Below are 20,857 nucleotides of genomic sequence, written 5' to 3' on the forward strand. Positions count from 1 at the left end.
AGCTGGCAACTCAAAATCTCAAAGCTGCTCCATCACTCCCCCTCGTCTTCCCCTTCCTGTTCCCGGAAGGATGGGGAGGAGAATTGAAAGAATGTGAATCCCACGGGTTGAGGTAAGAACAGTCCAGTAACTAAGGTTTAACATAAAACCACTATTTCTACCACCAATAACAATAATGATAATGGAAATAACAAGGGAACAGAATATAAAATTAACAGGGGAAAAGGAAAAAAAAACCCACAAGTGATGTAAAATACAATTGCTTACCACCTGCAGACCAATACCCAGCCTGACCCAAGCAGTGATCTGGCCTTCTGGGTAACTTCCCCCAGTTTATATACTGGGCATAAAGTGCTGTGGTATGGAATACCCCTTTGGTCACTTTGGGTCAGGTGTTCTCTCTCCGCTTCCTCATGGCTTCCCATGCCCCTCCTCACTGGCAGGGCATGAGACTGAAAAGTCCTTGATCAGAGTAGGCATTACTTAGCAACAACTAAAACATCGGTGTGTTATCAGTACAGTTCTCAGACTGAAGTTGTAAACAGCCCTGCACCAGCTACTAAGAGGGAGAAAAACAGCTGTTACAGCTAAACCCAGGACACATTTAAGAAACCTTTCCTCTTACCTCAAAGTCTAAATAAATGAACATCTAATGCATGGGTTCACTTGGGAAATGAAAAAAAACCCAACAATAACAACCCAACAAACCAACAACAAACCCTACATGTTTGGTATACTATATTAGGGTTATCGCACACCCTTGAGGAGATCTTTATTCTGGTATTTTCTATTCCTATTGCTCCCACTCAGTACTTCTCTCACTATCGGTTCCTGTTTAGACAGACACACATTCTACCTAATTCCCATGAAAGCAAGATCCATATTAGGTATACAGAGGAAACTCTCAATAAAGTTTCTTCAGACTCTAAAAACATGAACTTGTCAAAGTTCTAGATCCACTGCCATTAACATTCAATTCTAAGAATCCTATGACTTTCATGCATTCTTGAGAGGAACAGGAGTTGGTTACTTTCACAAGCCTAAAAGTTACAAGGATCATTTTTGATAGAAAAGACAACTTTCACGGATCACTTCCTTCATATTCTGCCGGGTGTCATATTTTGGATCTCATTTCCTTCTTTCAACAAAAACCAGATTTTTTTATGACAAACAGCTATAACTGACACTTTTTAATGAGAATTATTTACTACTGTAGTTCTAATTATGTTGAGTCATAGCAGATGCCCAAGATTTTGGACGGCTTCTATCAGTTCCTCAAGTAAAGGAGAAACCTGGGATTAAAGTTGGCTTAGATACTCTGAAAGCAATAAAGGACATCTGTGCTGCCCACCAGCTTATCCCATACTTAGAATAATTTTTAATTTAAGAACTCATTCAAAACAAGGGCTCTAGCTAGAAAATAAACTTTCTTTCATTGGTCTCTCTATTCCACAGGTCCATTAAAAGAAGTTATACTTATCTTTTCCGAATCCTGAATGTTTGCTTGCACAGTGTAAAGTAATTCAGATAACGAAAACTAAGCATAGTACTTGGGAACAAAATTAAAGGCATCACATTACTGTGTTAAGAGGAACTGAAGAGGGTCTCTACTTCCAAAATTCAGATGGTTTGTGGATGAGAAATAACATGCAAATAAAGAACTAATATAAGAGAATGTGTACTGGCCTGTTACCACACACTTCTTCTGACATTCTTCCAGTGTTAGGAAGTTGTTTTCATTGCCATGGCATCCACCATATTCAAATATTTCACACTCATGGCTTTGAATATTGAAGTAATAGCGCATATGGATTGCTTTGCATGGACCTTCATCTGCTTTCATGGCACAGACTGAATGCCCTAGTTTCAGTGGTGACAAAGCAGCACCTGTAATACAGAAGAGAGGTAGAACAGCTGTTATTAAGTTAGTTTGCTTCACTACACAGCATGACTTCAAAATAAGGGTGCTTGCATCTTCTGCTAGAAAGGCACTGCGTAACATCTGGCCATAAAGCTCTGACCACTCTAAACATAAATGTAGAAAGAAAATCATCATCTGCACAGGGACACAAATTTCATTTGATCAAACTGAGTGTGTGATTTCAAGTTTCAACTGAAAAAGCTCGTATTATAAGTTTTAACATCTCATCATAAACATCTCCCTCCTGTCCACTTCCCATATGAAGACAGGTTGAGAAATTTGGGGCTGTTCAGCCTGGAGAAGGCTGCGTGGAGACCTCAAAGCAGCTTTCCAGTATCTGAAGGGGCCTACAAGGATGCTGGAGAGGGACTCTTCATTAGGGACTGTAGTGATAGGACAAGAGATAATGGGTTCAAACTTAAACAGAGGAAGTTTAGGTTAGATATAAGGAAGAAGTTCTTTACTGTGAGAGTGGTGAGGCACTGGAATTGGTTGCCCAAGAAAGTTGTGAATGATCCCTGGCAGTGCTCAAGGCCAGGTGGGACGGAGTCTTGGGTGACATGGTTTAGTGTGAGGTGTCCCTGCCCATGGCAGGGTGGTTGGAAGTAGATGATCTTAAGGTCCTTTCCAACCCTAACTGTTCTATGATTCTAAGATCTAAACAGCTATGGAGCTAGTGAGCAATTCTGAACAGGAAATACTTTGAGAAATTCCTAGGAGCTCCTAAAGACATAACATCTACATAAAAATGGCAGAAAGCGGGTTCCTTGTGCTCTCTTCAATGCACTTCTAATAATGAACATAGCTTATGCAGACAATCATAGCAGTGTGGGATGAACTAGCCAAGACAGCCCTGAAGAGGGCACCATTCCTCCATCAGATTACACTTTACTGATACAATTGAAATATTCTTTTTTTTCGGTCTCACTGTTCTTGCATTAGAGCTTTCAGGAGTTAAGAAATACACAGCTAGAAAGTTAAGGTGAAAAGAAACTATATTTTTTCAAAATGTGCTATTTCTATGCCTTTCAATGTTTTCAAAGGGAATGTTTTGTAACAACACGTCATATATATAATGAAAAACACTACTGAAGTTTTACACTGTGTCTAATAAAGAAATTCTGACTGACGATCCAGTTTGTGATACAGTTCCCTTATCAATATATGGTTTAATATCTTTTCCTGCTTTGCTTTTCCTATGAACTATTTTACCCTAGAGGTCTTTGAAAGCTTTATGAGGCTTGTGTGCTTGCAACAGCAGAAAAAAAAAAAAACAGACCTAAAATTTTCATTAATTTTCCACAGCTAGTTAGAACATTAATATCTTTTAACATGTATATGCAAATGTATCCATCAGTGCCCTTTTCAGCAGTCCAGGAAACAGGAGAGGAAAAAAACCCACCAAAAAAACAAACCATGGGAGGACAAGAATTTACATGATCATTGCACAGCTTTGGGCTACTAACAAGATAAAGTTTACAGTTTTAATTTAAAGATTCCATAGAAATCAGGCTTTATGACATGGTAAAAAGGAAATTTGTATAACTACTATCTACCTCCACAGTGGATATCTGGTTTTAACATATAAAGTTTATTTTGTAACCTTTAAGTGAAATGCACAGCTGAGATAAATCCTCATAAATACTGAGGTCAGTAGAAGTTTACTAATTTTATTCCGTTTGAGTCACTTGTAACTATTAAACCTATAAGAAAGAAACAATTTTCAGCACTAAAATCTTTCAATTCATAGCATTTAAATCCTTAAAAAATTAACAACCTTTACTACACAATTGCCATTCACACAAAAATTGTAGCACACAGATCTTCCAAACATGGACAATTTGGTGTTAAAATACAGATTACAGTTATTCTTTTCAAAACTCTTATTAAATATTCAGTCCCTAAAATAGTTTGTGATTGTTTTCTCACTAGTGAAATTATATTTCCAGAATTTGAAGTCAGGAATTTGAAAATATTATTGAAGACTCTCTAATAGGAAATGCAGAAACATTTTTAGAGTCATTAGATTCAGTAAACTTCCTATGGAACTCTGCTTGCATTTATGAATTTCATTTCTTGACAGCTTCCTTATCTGAATCTTCCTGAGTCCACAAAGAATTAGAATTTAGAAGTCACAAGAGATTCCAAATTGGTCCTCAAATTAAAGATCTCCACCAGGTCTGGGAATCCTTTGGAAGGACTTAATAAAAAGGCTCAACATTGAGAAGTTGAGAGGATACTGCACTGAAAAAGGAAAATTTGGAATTCTCCCATTCAGCAGTAGGGAAAAAAATGGCTTCATAACATCAAAGTTTCTGGAATAACTCCTGAAATGGTAAAAATCACATTCAGGGCTCTACAGAAGCTGATCCAACTGAAATATGGCTGGGGTGAGGGCTGGCAGCTGACATAAGGTTGTGCCAGCTCATTTTGCTTTCTACATTATGCCACACCACTGTTGTGGGGCTATCAAAAAAGAAAGAGTGTGTAAGCATAGTTGCAAAATTACAAAGATGATGAACAAATGGCTTATTATAGTTTACCTTAGGAACTTTCTGGTCTCAACTCCTAACCTATTTCACATCAAATCCGCATAACTAAATCCTTGTTTTGCTTACCTTCCGAGGCCTTTCCTCTGCAGTCACTACACTGTTATCAGTCAGATGTACTGACATCTGCTGCATACATAAACACTGTGTGTCCTGGGTTCAGCTATAGCAGTCATTTTTAGCTTCTTAGTAGCTGGTGCAGGGCTGTTTTCGTCTTTAGTATGGGGACAATGCTGATAACACACCAATGTTTTAGTTGTTGCTAAGTAATACCTACTCTGATCAAGGACTTTTCAGTCTCATGTCCTGCCAGTGAGGAGGAACATGGGAAGCCATGAGGAAGCAGAGAGAGAACACCTGACCCAAAGTGACCAAAGGGGTATTCCATACCACAGCACTTCATGCCCAGTATATAAACCAAAATAAAGCAAAGCAAAACCTCCTCTCCTTCTCCCCTCCTCGATTTTTCAATATAATAGCTTCATTACACCATTTACATAGGTTTTTATGACAGAAGGCACTAACAGCACTAAAGCTCTGTTTTAACAATCATTTTTCCACTCCATAGTTTGTGGTAAGAGCAAAGTAATGCTGTTCAAATGGCTCACAATGAGCATGAACTTAGATTTTATGTCACTGCCTTCTTCCTCCATTCTTTCAACTTCTTACTTTTGGCAAATGCCAATAATAGGATACTGGCCAAGACTGTTCCTACACAGCACAGCCATTCTCACATTTATTGTCATTCACATGGTAGAATTTGCAATTCAATTGTAAATGTTTCTCTTTGATAAGTGATATCAATACTAAACACCTTGCCACTAAAGAATATCCCTTTCTTTTCTCCCCATCTTTATCAGTTTGACAACTTCCCACCCACACACAGTTCAGTGCTCTTCCTACCCATGTGTTTCCTACCCCTTCTTTAAGCATTCACATTTATTCTTGATAAAATTTCACATACGAATAAAATGCACATTCAACTTGTGAGTAATTTTATTCAGGCTTTGGAACACCAAGTAAAGTGCTCCCAACCACATAAGGTATTACTGACCAACATACATACACTAGTTAGTTTTATACCTTTTATTTTTGCCATTACCCTTATTTATTGGTGGGAAAATTATAGGTTTTGCCAGAAGTTAGCAAATTAAAAATCCTTTTGTATCCCATTGTATTGACTTGCAACCTTAATTATTACTGTAATTTAAATACTAATAAACAAAAAATTCCCTTGTATTCACAAAGCAGTGGTCTCCAGTGTGATCCAAAAGTATGAAATTACTGTAATAATGGATGCACTCTACTTACGTTATCCTTTAATACCTGAAATTTATTGAATTATAGAGTAAAATATGTCAACGTCGCATAACCATCTAACTCAGAAAATAAATGCTATCAGTGAAATTGCAGCATACAAAATTGCTAGTTACATTCACTGAGACCAGAATTTCACTCTTAAGAAACCACAAATAGAATTTTAATTAGCAACAACCTAATCATTTTATAGAAAGAGAGTACTGCAATTTTTTTTTAAACACTACTACAGAGTCTTCAGTAGTCGCAAAAACAGGGTCCTAGTTTAATTTCTAAGCATCACATTTGTTCGGTTTTTTACTTTCCAATACAAACCCAAAAGTTCAGAACTATTTCTCATACTAAATCAATTATTGACATCTTGAGTTCTCTTGAGTAACTGGTTGTAAAACAGCCAGTGATAAAATAATGCCCACCCCCCCAATATTTAATTTCTTTGAGATTATTTTCTTATTGTCTTTCATAAAGAAAGTAAAAAGAAGAAGAACAATTAATCCAGATTTCTTGTTCTGATAACGAAGTGTGTTATTTCAACAAGCAAGACAACTTGGTCTTTGTGAACTGCAAACTTAAGATAAGGATTTTTATAAAACTGAGTTGCAGGACAAAGTTAAGTTTGATTTTGCCCTCAAACAAGAAGGAAGTGTATGTAGTTCAGGGTTAAAGAGAAACAGATTTATTCTGTATGAAACAATCTTGACTGTGCAACATGCTAAGCATATGCTTAATGCAGAACAGCACATATCTTAAACTATAGAGACTAATTGTGACACAGTTCTAGCACACTACCTTCATTTGTAGTATAGCCTTGATTGTGGATAATTAATATTTTTTTTCAAGGAACACTGCTTCAAAAGTCTGATAATGAGAAAAAACCTGGATGTAAATTGAAAAAGACATGGAAATATTAAGTATAGTGACAACACACACAAAAAGGCTCCCCTTAGCTGCATTCCCAGTTAGGCTGCAAAATCAGACCTGTCAAATGGGAGCAGTATCCACTGCATAGTTCTTTGCAGCTTAAGAAAGAGATCACAGTTTTAAATAATTTTCTCAAAGGAAAGAAGAACATTTTGGTATAGCCCCAAAAGTCTATTTGCTTTCTCAAAGTTGTGTGGGAGTAAATTGATATATCTTTCACAATGATATCCAGTAGAGAAGTTTGATCCACCTTCCTTAATTTCAGCAAAGTGAAAGAAAACAATGATCTTACAAATGGTAAGAATAAGAGAACCTTCCGAGTTCTAATAGTCACGCTTCTGACATGATTTTTCTTATCAAAAATCTCTAACTGGCGAGTTTTCATTTATCCAGTAACAGCAAATCACTTGGACCTATACAAAGAGCTTCTTCAAATACCAGAAAGATTACTAGACTAGTAATTACATCATCTTTAGGCCAAGCTTTGCAAATTAACTGTGACTCGAGAGAGTTGTACACAGGACAGAGTAACATCGATCTGCAATGTTATTCATCCCTGTTTTGCTCCATTTGTGTGGTGCGGAGAGATAAAACCTGAATTCACTAACTGTATGATCTTAATCATTCCCTAAACATTGAACTTTTCCATGGGTCCAAAAGTAGACCTGTAAGAGAATAATTTTGATGTCTAGCACAATGTTTGATAGGATTTGAAGTTCCAAAAAAGCATGGGAAACAGAAGCCAGTATAGAAGACAATTTTCTAGAGCATAATGCAAAATTCTGAGAATCTCCATCTTAGAAATCAGTGCATTGTTAGCCTAGTTCAAATTTCAAACATTTCCCAGATGTATTGTCAAGTACAGAATTACATCTACAGTGCATTTTAACACAGTGGGTTTTGTTGTTTGAGAAAACGTGACATTTTTGTAACCTCTTACCCAGGACATCGTCATCTTCTCTGTCATCTAAGTCAGTAGTTGCATGGCCAGTGATACAGACGAACAGCAAGATAAAGGTTAAAGGTAGGGAACAGCCCTTGTTTCTTCCTTTCATCTCTCCTGTAGAACACATAAATGACAACGCACACTTCAGTCTACTCCTTGAGTGCTCTGTAAAAGTCACTAACAGGGTAGTGCATAGCCATATGCACTATGACTATGGGTAGATATAGAAACTTGGAACTTTATAAATCACGTGAGCTATGATATTATAAATATATTGTAAAAATAATGAAGAACAAGACAGGATTTATAGTTGGGCTCAGCTGACTGCAAGCCTCCTATCCTATTGCCATTATTAAAGTCATTGATATTACTTTTATTTCAAGCCACAATTGAAATCACCTCCCAGAATACATAATGATATAAAATGTAACACTTAATACTTTTAATGTCCTGACCAGTTTCATACAATGTATAGTTGACTGGCATGTACAATCCTTCCAAATAAGTTTTACTCTATCTGGAGATCCTAGATTCATTGCCACAAATACAAGATTCTATTTTTAACAAGTTATTTCATCAATTGATCGCTACCAAGTTCCCAGACTTCCGTGTAAGCTGCATTCCACAGGAGTTGGGGAACTTTTTGGGCTTCAGTACCATAAGAAGTAGTTCGTACCTTGTAGATCTCTTTAATATTGAATACTTTAGTGCAGAGCAATTTTTTTTTCTCATAGGAACAGTATAATCATAGTTGTTCACACAAAGAAACCACTCTAATTCCATAGCAGCTGTTGTGTTCAAGTTGCCAAAGATGAGGTGATGTATGCACATATGTGAGCACCTCTAAAAAACTTTTGCTTAACTGTGTTAGAAATACATATTTTCCAACTGCCTAAAAGTTCCTGAAGGATTTCTGACATCTAAAATTTGGCTAAGCCAATTAATATTGATTTAATAGAAATTAAAGATATAAAGACTAGGAAGTTCCTAGCCTTCAGACACCATTTTGTCTTTAGTGTTTTCTTTTGCACACCTTTGAACATAGATTGTCTGCATCACCTAAAATAGTGAGGGCAGGAGGGGCTACAGAAGCAAATGAGATGACCTGTCATTGTGCTTGGGATATGAAGCTATATCAGGAAGGCTATAGAGAGGATGACTAAGGGGCAGGTGACATTAACAGATTAAGTAATTTAACAGATTAAACTTTTCTCTTAATGATACATCTTTGTGAAGTCAGAAGTAAATCACAGCTATGGTGTCTAAAAAAACACTAGTAAGCAATGATGTCTCAGAAGGTGAAATCTGTGCAAAGAGAGATTACCAATTTGCCACAGCCACCCTGAACTGTGCCAGAGCTGGAAGGTGCAGTTATATCTTCAACATCAAATCAGAGCCAGAATTTTCATTTATCTCTTGACAATGTACCATTTTTTTCCTTCTGCATATTCAGCATTTTCCTAAGTAGAAATACTAAACATTCTTAAAAAGTAAGTCTTGTTTAAATTACAGACCAAACCATAAATAGCACTAATTATTTGGATAATTTTTTCAACTTCAGAAGGCGTTAGTATGTACTTTAGTGAAAAAACATCGACAGATGTCTTCATTCTTTTGTGTGTATGTGTTTGTGTAATGGAACAGAATTTTGGGATCTAACAAATTTCTATTTTAACTGGAAAGTATTACAGTGTTAACTTTTTAATTATAATGCTTTCATTGCAAAATAAACAAAGGAATACATTTATCTTTCATTCCTTCTAAGCTCAATGTTTAAGATTAATTTACAAATAAAATCCTTTATCCCATGAAGTTTATCAAAATAATTTAGATCTAATTTAGTGCTATTAATAATGATTTTTAAACAAACTTTCTTCAAAGTCTGTATTTTATTTCTATGAAGAGATTCAGAAATTGTTGCTTTCTACTATAGAGGCAATAACTACTCTTGGAATAGAAATGACCTTGTTATGAATCTGGAAATGACGTTATGCTGAGAAAATGTGCAAGAGCTACAATTGCTCATTTCCAGGTATTTTTCAAAGAAACACAAGCAGTGTCTTTATTCATGTTTCTAACTAGAACACCAGTTTTCATTCCTATATTATATACATATTAAAACTTAATCTAATAAGGTATTATTTTTCCCCTTTCCCCAGCAACAAATTTCTAGTGATCCATTTACTCCATTCAGAGTGAATAATCAATAAATAATCTACCCCCACTCTCTTTACTAGAGGAATTAATTGTGGGCTACTTAGCTGAATTCAGGATATCCCTGCAGCATTGCTATAATGAGGAAAAAACACAGCACTGTGCTATGGATTTGTCATTTCACTCTAACATGCCAGACTTAAGTATATTCATTAATACTACTGTCTACATTTACTTGTGTACTCCATCTGCTCTCATTTGCCTTACCTTTTTTTCACCATGTTTGGAAGTATCTTGTTTACATGTGATAATATTTCCATTTTCTAATGCCATCCTCCTCCCCAGCTGTTGTCCCAGTGTTATTTCACCCCTGACTTTCCTACATATTACAACATGAAGGAAAGGAAAACCATTTCTGAAATTTTATTCTTTTATATATATATGTGTGTGTGTGTATGTATATATATTATTGCTATTCACTGAGTACTTCTGTGTTTTCCAGTCAAAGAACACATATTCCCTTTCCATCTTTTTCTGGGTAAATACATTCTATAACTTAAATTGAAAGCAAAGTGGCTATTACAGACCAAGGGCAACAGAAAGCTGGAGGAACTTTGCCCTGAATTTGATCAGGTTCTGTAAAAGTGGATGAAGTTTAATGCCAAAATATCTACCAAAGCTTATCTTTATACAGTACCTGGCAAAAATAGTGTCTTAGACTTCAGACACTAGAAATACATCACACACATAATAAGCAACATTTTAACATATCAAAATAATACCATGTAAGCTGTAACACAAACCCAAAATAAACCAAGAAAACATCTTTAAATGGAATTCCACTGACTACATACACAGTGAATAGAGGTAACACTGTTTCTTCTTAGCTTTCATAGAACTGTCTGAATACGCGCATGCAAAGAGTTGTGGTCAATGGCTCAATGTCCAGTCACTAAGCTGTGTGGTTCAGTTGACATGCTGGAGGAAAGGAGTGCCATCCAGAGGGACCTTGACACACTTGTTGTGAATGCTCCATACCTGGTGGTGTTCAAGGCTGGGTTGGACAGAGCCTTGGGTGACACGGTTCAGTGCTAGGTGTCCCTGCCCATGCCAGGGGGGGTGGAACTAGATGGATCATCAGGTCCTTTCCAACCCTAACTATTCTATGATTCTATAGTCCATTCTATGGTTTCCAGAAACAGACTACCTGTTTTAATGCATCTGGCCTAATACCAGAAAGATTTTCTTCCATGAAGAGCTTTGTGGTACATGGCCTTGGAAGAATTTTATTTTTTTATCCAAAAGTTGGAGAAATAATTACAGCAATCTTTTTATTCAAACCTGATAAAATGTTTAATCATGCTTTAAGAAAGGAAGAAAATAACTCTGCACAAGGCAACATGATGTTGTCTAAGACTGCCTGTACGATTTGAGAGACATCCAAGTCATGATGTGTGTTTGACACTAACTATAATCAAAATAAATCCACAACTAAGAAAAATTGTATGTGCAGAAATATTAAGTAAAAACTTTCAAACAACTGCACAAGTATTTAACATTATAATGTAAATAAAAGTTACAAGAGTTTGATATCATCTAGGCTGGATAAATGCAGAAATACCAGCTTTTCAGACTTGATACTTAGATAGTGATAAGATTTTAGAATCATAGAATAGTTAGAATTATAGAACAGAATGAAAGAATTATATTCTCTTTAATTGTATTCTATTCATTGAACTCGAACGCTGTTCTAGAATAAACTTTAATTCTATTCTAATTAGTCTATTCTGGATAGAAATTTAGAATGGAATATAATTTTGCCTGGTTTCTCTGAGCACAAAACACAAAAAGCCCAAAACACACTTTCAATTTTAGTTTCTGAAATTACATAGGAAGGGGTAATTTTCTAAGCACATGGTTTTCTTTAGAAGTTTAATTTGTAAACATCAGCATAGTTGTGACCCTGCATAAAGGAACTTGCAAATTATCTGCAACCACAGTTGTCCATGGATTAATTCCAAGTTTGCCACTCATTTTCTATTTTTGAATTATTCCAAACGTGACAGCAAAACTCGCCCTAGTTCAGCAAAATTCAGTTTGAATTTACTTTTGGATCACTCAAGTTAAGGCCTTTGTTCTTTCCAGGAATCTGCAAAGTATTAGATTTAGATTTAGACTGCAAAACATAGTAATCCATTTTTACTCAGTCATCCAATATTCCCTCCCAGTTTGCTCCCAGTAGAAGAAAAGTAAAGGAAATAATCAGCCAGAAATTGAAATCTTTAATAAGTTTCTCATTTGAAAACAGCATTTTATATATTGTGAACTATCGTCACTGCATGATTAGGAGGATAAATTAGCATATTTTTGCAAAGAACAAAAATCTTACGTACAGTATTTCTATTCTCCTACTCAATTCCTACCATTTCCCTTACAGAGTACATTGTCAAATGTACACATTCTTGATGCTTGGGAAATTTCCAAAGAGGAAAAATTTAGGCTTTATAACTGTATATCTCCCTTACTGCAAAGTTCACTGTCCAAACACAATCTCCTTCCTCTTTCCCCAAGGTCACACATTCCCAGAACATTGTGTCAAGTACAGGGGAGGTGGAATAAAGGGGGTGAAGGTTTTAGCATTGAAATGCTTAAATCCATCTGTAGTTTAATTATGTCTTGTATTTCCTCAGGGAAGAGTGAAATCTGAGATCAAAGTGAACTTGGCCCTACTTTTTCAATTAAAAAAACCCTCCAGAAAGTACAAGTTACCTGATTTAATGTTCAGCTGCCCAGTAACAGCACATTAAGGCTGCAAGCCTGTCAAGATACTGATTTTATTTCCTTTTTTAATACTTTCTGGTTATTTCATTTATATGGAAAGCACAATTAAAAATACTTCATCTATTACATCTGGCTCAGTAAAGTATAAAATGCACATGTTTGTGAAAGACTGCCTGTCACAGGAAGGATAGGAAATGTTCTGAGTTTAAATAATTCACGTTAAATGGCCTTATTATTTAGGCCAAATTCTGAAAATCTCTGGGATTAAATGTAGTCTCTTACTCCAGAAGGGTTCTAATTTACAACAGACAGAAATCAGTCCAGCATTTCTATTGTCTTTTCTCTAGATGAAATGTCATTAATGCAAATTTAATAAATTCCTAAAACATTTCCTTAGGAACTGGCACTCTACTGCTCCCAAACTATCTACCTTTTGAATAAGACATTTTTATATCTATAACAGACAACATCTAAGTTACTTCACAAAGGAGATCAAAAGTCTATGGGTAATAATTGCATCATTTACTAGTTTAATTAAATGCTTTAATTTGTGAATGCCATTAACTTCATCAAGCTGTGATATAGGTACATAAGGCAGAGCACAAGGAAGCATGGAAGCTCCCAGGAACAGAAAGTTATTACCAGGCCTTATAAATGGGCCTTTTTTATCCTGCCACTTGAACATAGAGAAGTACAAGAAAGCTCTCAAAATAGTGGTTTGGGTTTGTCTGGGTTTTTTTTTGTTTTGTTTTGGTTTTTTTTTTGTTTTTTTTTCTTTTTCTTTTTTCCTAAAGACAGATGTGTATAAAACTCAGTGTGTTCTGCTCGCAGTCTGTAACCTCTGGAGCCAGATCTTTTATGCATGTATATAAACATTTTCTATGTGTGTATATATATATATATATATATTTTTTTTTTTACATAGCAGTGCCTTTAATGCCAATTTCTAAAGTTACCACAATGTTTAGATGCAAACATTTCTTCAACATGGTTTTTATCTCTAACTAGCTAACTGGAAAAGGCAAAAGAAAAGTGAGTGTTTCCGGCAGTAGCCAAAACCAGACAACTTTAGAAAACAGCATAAAGTGACATTGGATTGACCATAAAAGTGACTTATTCACACTGACAGCCCAGGAAATGGAAATGCACTCACAAAAACAAAGAGGGGAAGGAGGGACAGGCAAAGGATATAACTAAACAGAGGAATGAACAGCAGGAGAAGGAATGTGCATATTCAAAGGTTGAATTGAGCACAGAGTAAAATTAAAAAGATCTAATTAAACAAGATAACAGCACTTCTGATACAAAATTGGACCCTCTTCAGTTCACTATACATCAGAGGCAACATATTTGCTCTCTGCTATCTAACTACTATAACATTGATTTAGTTAGGCATACCTGCAGCATTGTCTCCCAGCTGGCAGTCAGTGAGCTCCCTTAGAAAGTATTTGATTACATGGGCTATTTTGCAGCTGTTTGAAGAGAACCATGTTTTCTCATTTACTCTGGTGTAAGTATGAAGAATGAAATAAGCATCAATTCTGTCACCTCTGCTCTGGTGCAAACTGAACAAAGAAAGATCTTACATGCCCTAGCTTTAGAAGTCTCAGCATCAGTGATGGTCTGTCATTCAAACTGACTTCTGCCAGGGCAAAGCCTAGCAGTGTCACAGCAACTTAGTAGAAAGGGAGGCAGTCTACTGTGGATCAACAGTGTGCAAACATTATTGACTGATTGAAAGCACAAGATTTTGAAATCTCTCTACTCCCCCCAACTTATCTCCCTCCGGCACCCTACAGAAGCAGCCCTAAGAGTCTGTATCACTCCTGAGGCTAGAGAATCCACCAGATTCCTTCTTCCGAACTTCAAAATTCCACCTTGTTATGAAAGAATTTTTGTCGGTAACCAATGTATCATCATTTAGTATAAATGTTGATTCGCTGCTACACTATTCCAATGTCTCATATTCCCAAGTGAAAACTGGTAAGTTAAAATAGTGAAGTGAAAATTTAGCAAAACAAAGGTCTTCGTTAGCTTTTATGCTGAAATACTGTACGACCCCCTGTCAGTTTCAGATTTAAACTCTCATTTTGGTTCTGTTTTTATTAAGGTTGTAAATTCTGCTTTGAAACCACAACTAATAAGTGAAAACTTTGTTATGTTTTGAAATCAAAACAAAAAAACCCTACCAACATTAATAAGCCTACCACAAGAACTTGTTGTAGATCTCTCTTGCCTTTTTGCTTTCCTTGTCAACTCCCTTCACGTGTGCTTTAAAACTGTTTTCCATTTCCCAGCTTAGCTCTTGGATCTATTTAGTTTTTTCTCCTAGTCAGCTAACACCTGGCACTGGGTACTTTTCCCATCCTGTCTTCAATCATCTTCTCTTGCAACACAGCTCCAGACCCTAATTTCCTCCTCCACTGAGTTCCCCTTCTTACCTGGCTCAGTCTGGGTCTCATAGTCATGGTATCCATCGCCTGACAACTGGGAAATGGATATATTCTGGGAGGCAGAGAGATGGTGAGAGTATATCTTTGCAATAGTAGCCTGCAAGTAATTTTCCTAACAACTTTATCATGCAGTGCAGAGCACCTGATGCAACAGTTCATGTGAATTACAAACTCTGAAATGAAGAGTGATTCTTAAAAATTGCTGCAATTTTTATTGGAATACTGGATTTACCTACATCAAATCATGTAACTATTAGTGATACCTTGATGGAGAACTGCCCTGGGTTCAAACAGGCTGGACTTAAACCATGACAAGGATGACTAATGGTTTTGTAGCTACTTCTACTACCCATAAGAAAAAACTTCAAAAATAAAACACATGCCACATGATCTAGCATTATCAGCTTATCACAAAGGACCTACTGAGAGCATGATTTAAACTTCAGTTTCTACCTCAGAGAAGACTGATTCAAATGGGAATAAAGAAAGAAGACATTTATTTAGATGTGGCAAATCCATTAGTCTAGCATGCGATATCCCAGTTGAGGTAAATCTCTACTCCATGTATACAACCTGTTTTCACTGTGACATAGCTTTCAACAGGGAAAGGATATAGTTGTTTGCTCCTGCAAATGTATTTTTAAATGTAGACTAAACCAAACAACTAATTTACATATTTTCACAAATCTTAAAAAACAGAACACCAACCCACCACATTCAAAACTGTACTACTGGGACAGAAATTACCTATTTGTAGCAAAAATATAGGCCATATAAACCTATTTTCAAACAGGAATACCTTCAGCATCCTAATAACAGCTACTCTCAGAGGACAAAAGCCACTATAAAACCCACAATATTAATTATGGGTTAGGAACACAGCATAGAAGTCCCAACTTTAGCATTATAAAACCTCCAGCCTGTCTTTTATTCTAGCAGTTTGGACTGGAAAGGTATAGTGTATGTTCTTAATGTCAGCTGTGCTTACTGATAAATAGTCATGTATTTAGAGGCCAATTAGTTTACCACAACCTTCTCTAATGGTCATTTCAGTGCTGTACATTTGTTATCAAGCCAGCTGTGTGTAATTTCACATTGCACAGACTACTGGATTTCACTAAAGTGGAACTATCAGTTACTGAAAATACAACAGGCAGACAGAAGAAAACTACTTGCCACACTGATGCCTCTTGTGACTGACCTATTAACCTTTTGTAAACTCATCATCACATAGCTCACATTTTGCATGTATACTAAACATAAAATGTAAGTTTCCTGGCTTTGACAAACAAGTTCAGAGCACCCTGTCTATATTCCTAGCTGGAGACACCACAAACATTTTTACTGCAGTGCATGTATGAGCTTTAGACCATCACACAGGTTACAAATGTTGCAATTACCAGTAATCAGTGGGATTGCCCCCAGATTCAGACTGCATCAGATTATTGCCCTGCAATTACTTAAAACCAACATAAAATAATGCTGGCATAGAAAAGAAAGGGTCACATACCCTTTATCTCCCACTGCTTATTCTAGTGGCAGTGCCAGCTTAAAGTTGGAGATGTCCCTTTTCATTTCAGGGGGACTGGCCTAGATGATCCTTGAAGGTCCCTTCCAACCCAAACTGTTCTATGATTCTATAGTTCTATGATTCTGTGGACCTAAAGCATTGATCAAATGAGTCTTCGAGCATAGAAAACTTCAGCCTCATCTTTCTATGCTACCCTTTCTCTCACTGATGAAAGCAAAAAACATTGCCCAGAACCTCATTATGTTAGAGACTGTACAAATACAGAAAAAAAAGATTGCTTTTCAGCCAAACTGGAAAATGTTTACAGAAAAAGCTTCTGCATCTCACAATACACTTCTGCAGACATTTCTGCGAAGCATAAAAACTGTACCAGCTAAATATTTTCTTCACAGAATACTTGTATTTCTAATTTACTTGCTGCAATTGCTATTTTCAATGTGATTGTTTTAAAATCAGTTCTTAAGGAATGCTCTAGTTTCTGGAAGAAGGCTGAACCTTTTTGTGCCCAGATCATACACTGAGTTAACATGTTCAGATGCTTAGTTTTATTTTGTCAGTAAACAGTAAATCAAATTAACCAGTTAACTTTAGAGGTATGCTTAGTTATGAATGGCACACATCATGGAAGATAGCAACAATACTAAAGGAGGAAAATGAACAGCTGTATTTACAGCAACAGGAAATAATTAAGGAAACTGAACAAAGGAGTTGTGAGAGGAAATTAAAAGGACTAAAAATAAGCCTATTTTGCTGTGAAATAACTACGAGAGGAAAGGAACCATACAATTTCCCATATGGCTGTGTTTCATTCTGTCCTCAGGGGCACTCTATGCCTATTGTAAAAAACAGTTTCATAAGAGAAACACACACAAATAGGTAATTTGTTTCTGTTTTTTAAGACAGTCCTCCCAGCTCTCAATGTGAATACCCCATCAGCTTCTTCTAATTGTTAGAAAACATGACTGTTCAGAATGTAGGCTAAAGAGCACTAGTAAGTACTGGAGTTAGACATATTTTAAACAGCTCAAAAAATGTGAGATATGAGAGTCATATAATTCTTGAGTCTCCTAAGATCTATTGATGTTGTATTTTTGGGTTGTGATACATATTTTCTGGTTCCTGTACACACACTATGACTCTGGCAGACATTCCCACAGCGTACTGAATGCAAAAGACCATAATGGTTACAAAGCACTTCAAGCAGCTATGAGTTTATTTTAAAATGCAGAAGAGAATTATTGCCAGAATCACCTTTTTAAAGTAAATGCAGATGTTAAAGCAGATTCCCAGAATGTGGAGATGGTGTTGATGTCTTTTTTCTAAGAGATTTAATATCCATGTTTCCAGAGATTATCCTAATCCCACTTATATATCTGTGGAAGCATGCTGTGTTCTCTGCCCAAAAAGTAACTCAAAATCCACAGTCAGAAGAATAGTGCAAAGGATATCAGTGCCCCTCTACTTGAGAACAACCTGAGTGATAGTATCTGCTCCTGTTTATACACTTGGAAGGGTTTTTGGAGAAACATGTAAACAGTCCTTGAAGCTAGATCTGGAATCCAGTAACTCTCCTTCTGTAACTGTGGGTCTTGTGTAGACAGAGGTGAGATTTTAAACTCACTAAAGGCTTTGGACATGTTCTCTGAAGGCCTGTTAGGAAGTTTGTTCTTTTACAACTTCGTTTTATTTCCTAGGCACTATCTTGGAGCACTTTCCCCCCCACCTCTTAAAATTTTACTTCTGACAGAGTATCTGCCTCCTTTTTGTACACTCTCCCTCATTGCCGTGTAGGTCTGACACTAAACCCTAAATTAGATACCAACAATTTATAAGGTTTTAACATTAAACTTTCAAAATTAACTCTCTGATGAGATCATGGATAAATTCAATGCCATTAGTTGTTCTATATATCCTGAGTCAAGAAGGTCATGAAACTCACAATTATTCTCCATTTAGATTATTATCTGCATGAGTAACAACTGAGTTTTCATTAGCAGTATTAGTAAATGTGGGCTCTGCACAAAAAGGCTAAATGCACTCTAAATGCCGTAAAACCACTTTGGACAGCTGAAATACATTAAATCTCCAGATTACAAACTATGCAATGCACAATGTAAGGATAGACAGAAAGATTACTGAAAGTCAATTTTAAACACACTTGAGAGTGTTGTGTTCCAGCATAAAAGTCAGGAAATTTTCAAAGAAATGGATTTATCAAAGCAGTTGCCCACATGACTACTTAATGAACCCTTTCACATGGGACACACTTGACAGGAGAAAAGGCCAGAGCAGAATGTGTTTTAATCATTTTTACCTCCTCACATTGCTCTGTGTGCATTTCACGCTAAGTCAACATGTTTAAAATCCTCATATTCAGCTTAAACACATACATTTACTGTGGATCTAGATACTTGCTGCCTTAACAATCACAAACTCTCTCCTAGTAGAGTTAAATAACAAGCAGAAGATAAAGAGCAGAAAAGGTTTAAAATTTTTCCCTAAGCATGAGCCTACCAATTCCTACAGTTTGCCTTTGCTGTTCATATCTATACTGACAGCTGGACTTCCTGCCTCTGCATCTGGCCATAAGACATTCAGGAAGTAAGGTTTATATCTTTACATGTTTTCCATGAAGTACTTTGATGACTAATTTCTAGGGTACTGAGTCACATACTCCTTTCACATACTGCTCTCCATCGGAATTATTATTGTTCTCCCGACTCCACTCTTCCCATCATTACATGTCATTTAAATTGCTTTTAGATAGCCTACAAATAGTTATTTAAATTTTAGCAATTTTTTTTATGCAAGCTAGTATCACCATTTTTAATTACACAGCTACTAAAAATGATGTTTATGTCAATTCTTCCAAGTAAAATATGAAAACAAATCACCAATAATATTCTGGGCTTTGAGGGGAGTGGTGGTAGGGTATTTGTTAAAGTGGCACCACTGTAAGCCTCATTCACTACCCTCCTCATTGTTTATATTTTCTTGAGGGTTTCAGTATACATTGTGAGTGAAACTGGCGTATAGTAAAATCAGCTTAACTTTATTCTTCTAAAATGTACTTCTCAAAATATTAACTGCTTCAAATGTTACTTATCAAATGCCTTAAAAGGATTTAAAATAGCATGGCAGACCACTCTGCCTGAATCAAGCTTCCATTTTAGCTACTGTAGAGGAGAAATTGTTTTAAAAAACAAAAGCTTTTTTCCAAACTCCAGCTATTGATAAATTTAACATATTTGTCTTTAGGATGGCTGACTTTCAAAGAATTGTCTTAGAGCTCAAAATACCTTAGTCTGACATTCTGACAACAAAAGGTTAGTTTTATTAGTAACCACAAAAGTATATTAATTGTTCTAGTTTCAAATTTACAGAGAAAAAAAGTCTCCCTTTTTGCAGCATTTATTGCTGGACTTTGAATCTAAACATCTAACTCCTCCATCTATCACATTCTAAAGAAAACATACCGGTAGGTACACCATTGCACCAGCTAAAGGAAAAAAAACTCTCTCACATAAAACAAAGTCTGTACAAAGTACTCACCAAACGCTTAGCAACAGTTCTTGAAGAAAGAATTCCTGACTCAGTGCTGAATAGGATCCTCCCCTGCTAATTCACATTGAAGGGGTGTGGTGTAAAGCTACGAAGGAAAGATTGCAACCTGATCTTCCTAGAGCAGGCTCTTGCTGGAGGATTAATCAGTTGTTCTTGCTTTTTGTGTAGCACGCGGGTTCACTCTGGGTAGAAGTCAGGGATCTGCAGCTGCGGCAAGGACGCTTCCTGTTTAGTTTTCTGATCTGTGTTGTGGTTTACAGCAGCTGTTTTCTAAACAGTACTAGTTAAAATGAAAAGCACTTTTAAGGAATGAGAAACAGTCTCATCCTTTAAAACCATAAGTTATGTTATTCATTATACCTTTCAGGCTTTGATATGGCTCATGAGGATGCCATACTCATTGCCTATTTAAGAGAAATAGGTCGTGGCTTACTTTTGGGTTTGAGTTTTGTCTGTTTTTAAATAAAGCCATGCTACTCAGCCTAGATCTGGTCTGTATTCATTACAGTATCTGGAGCTGAACTACAAAAGCTATTCTGCCTTCAGCTAGAGTATACCATCTATTTATGAATCATGCTAGTATGTGCTAAAACTTATCATTAAAGTACCATGGCTGGAGACAGGGAAGAGACTCCAGCAGTAAGATTGAGAGACCTTGTAACTTGTGACTGTAGAGATATGTGACCAGAATCTTAGTCTTGAAAACTAAGGATGAGAATT

General features: G+C 36.2%; 1 protein-coding gene across 4 annotated transcripts in view; it reads right to left on the reverse strand.

Moving 5' to 3' along the window:
• The window catches only part of TFPI (tissue factor pathway inhibitor), a 44,128-nt gene extending 23,844 nt beyond the window's left edge, over positions 1-20,284 (reverse strand). For 3 of the 4 annotated variants that reach the window (XM_034065812.1, XM_005145593.4, XM_034065811.1), the window contains exons 1-3: positions 20,126-20,284; positions 7,649-7,768; positions 1,687-1,887 (exon numbers count right to left, since the gene is read on the reverse strand). In XM_034065812.1, the coding sequence (XP_033921703.1) occupies positions 1,687-1,887; positions 7,649-7,763 (316 nt within the window). In that variant the 5' untranslated portion in view covers positions 7,764-7,768; positions 20,126-20,284. The remainder of the gene's footprint in view (positions 1-1,686; positions 1,888-7,648; positions 7,769-20,125) is intronic. The other variant, XM_034065813.1, reaches the window with a different exon arrangement.
• Positions 20,285-20,857: the final 573 nt, after the last annotated feature.

The sequence above is a fragment of the Melopsittacus undulatus genome, chromosome 8, assembly GCF_012275295.1.
Source record: "Melopsittacus undulatus isolate bMelUnd1 chromosome 8, bMelUnd1.mat.Z, whole genome shotgun sequence".
NCBI lineage: Eukaryota > Metazoa > Chordata > Aves > Psittaciformes > Psittaculidae > Melopsittacus > Melopsittacus undulatus.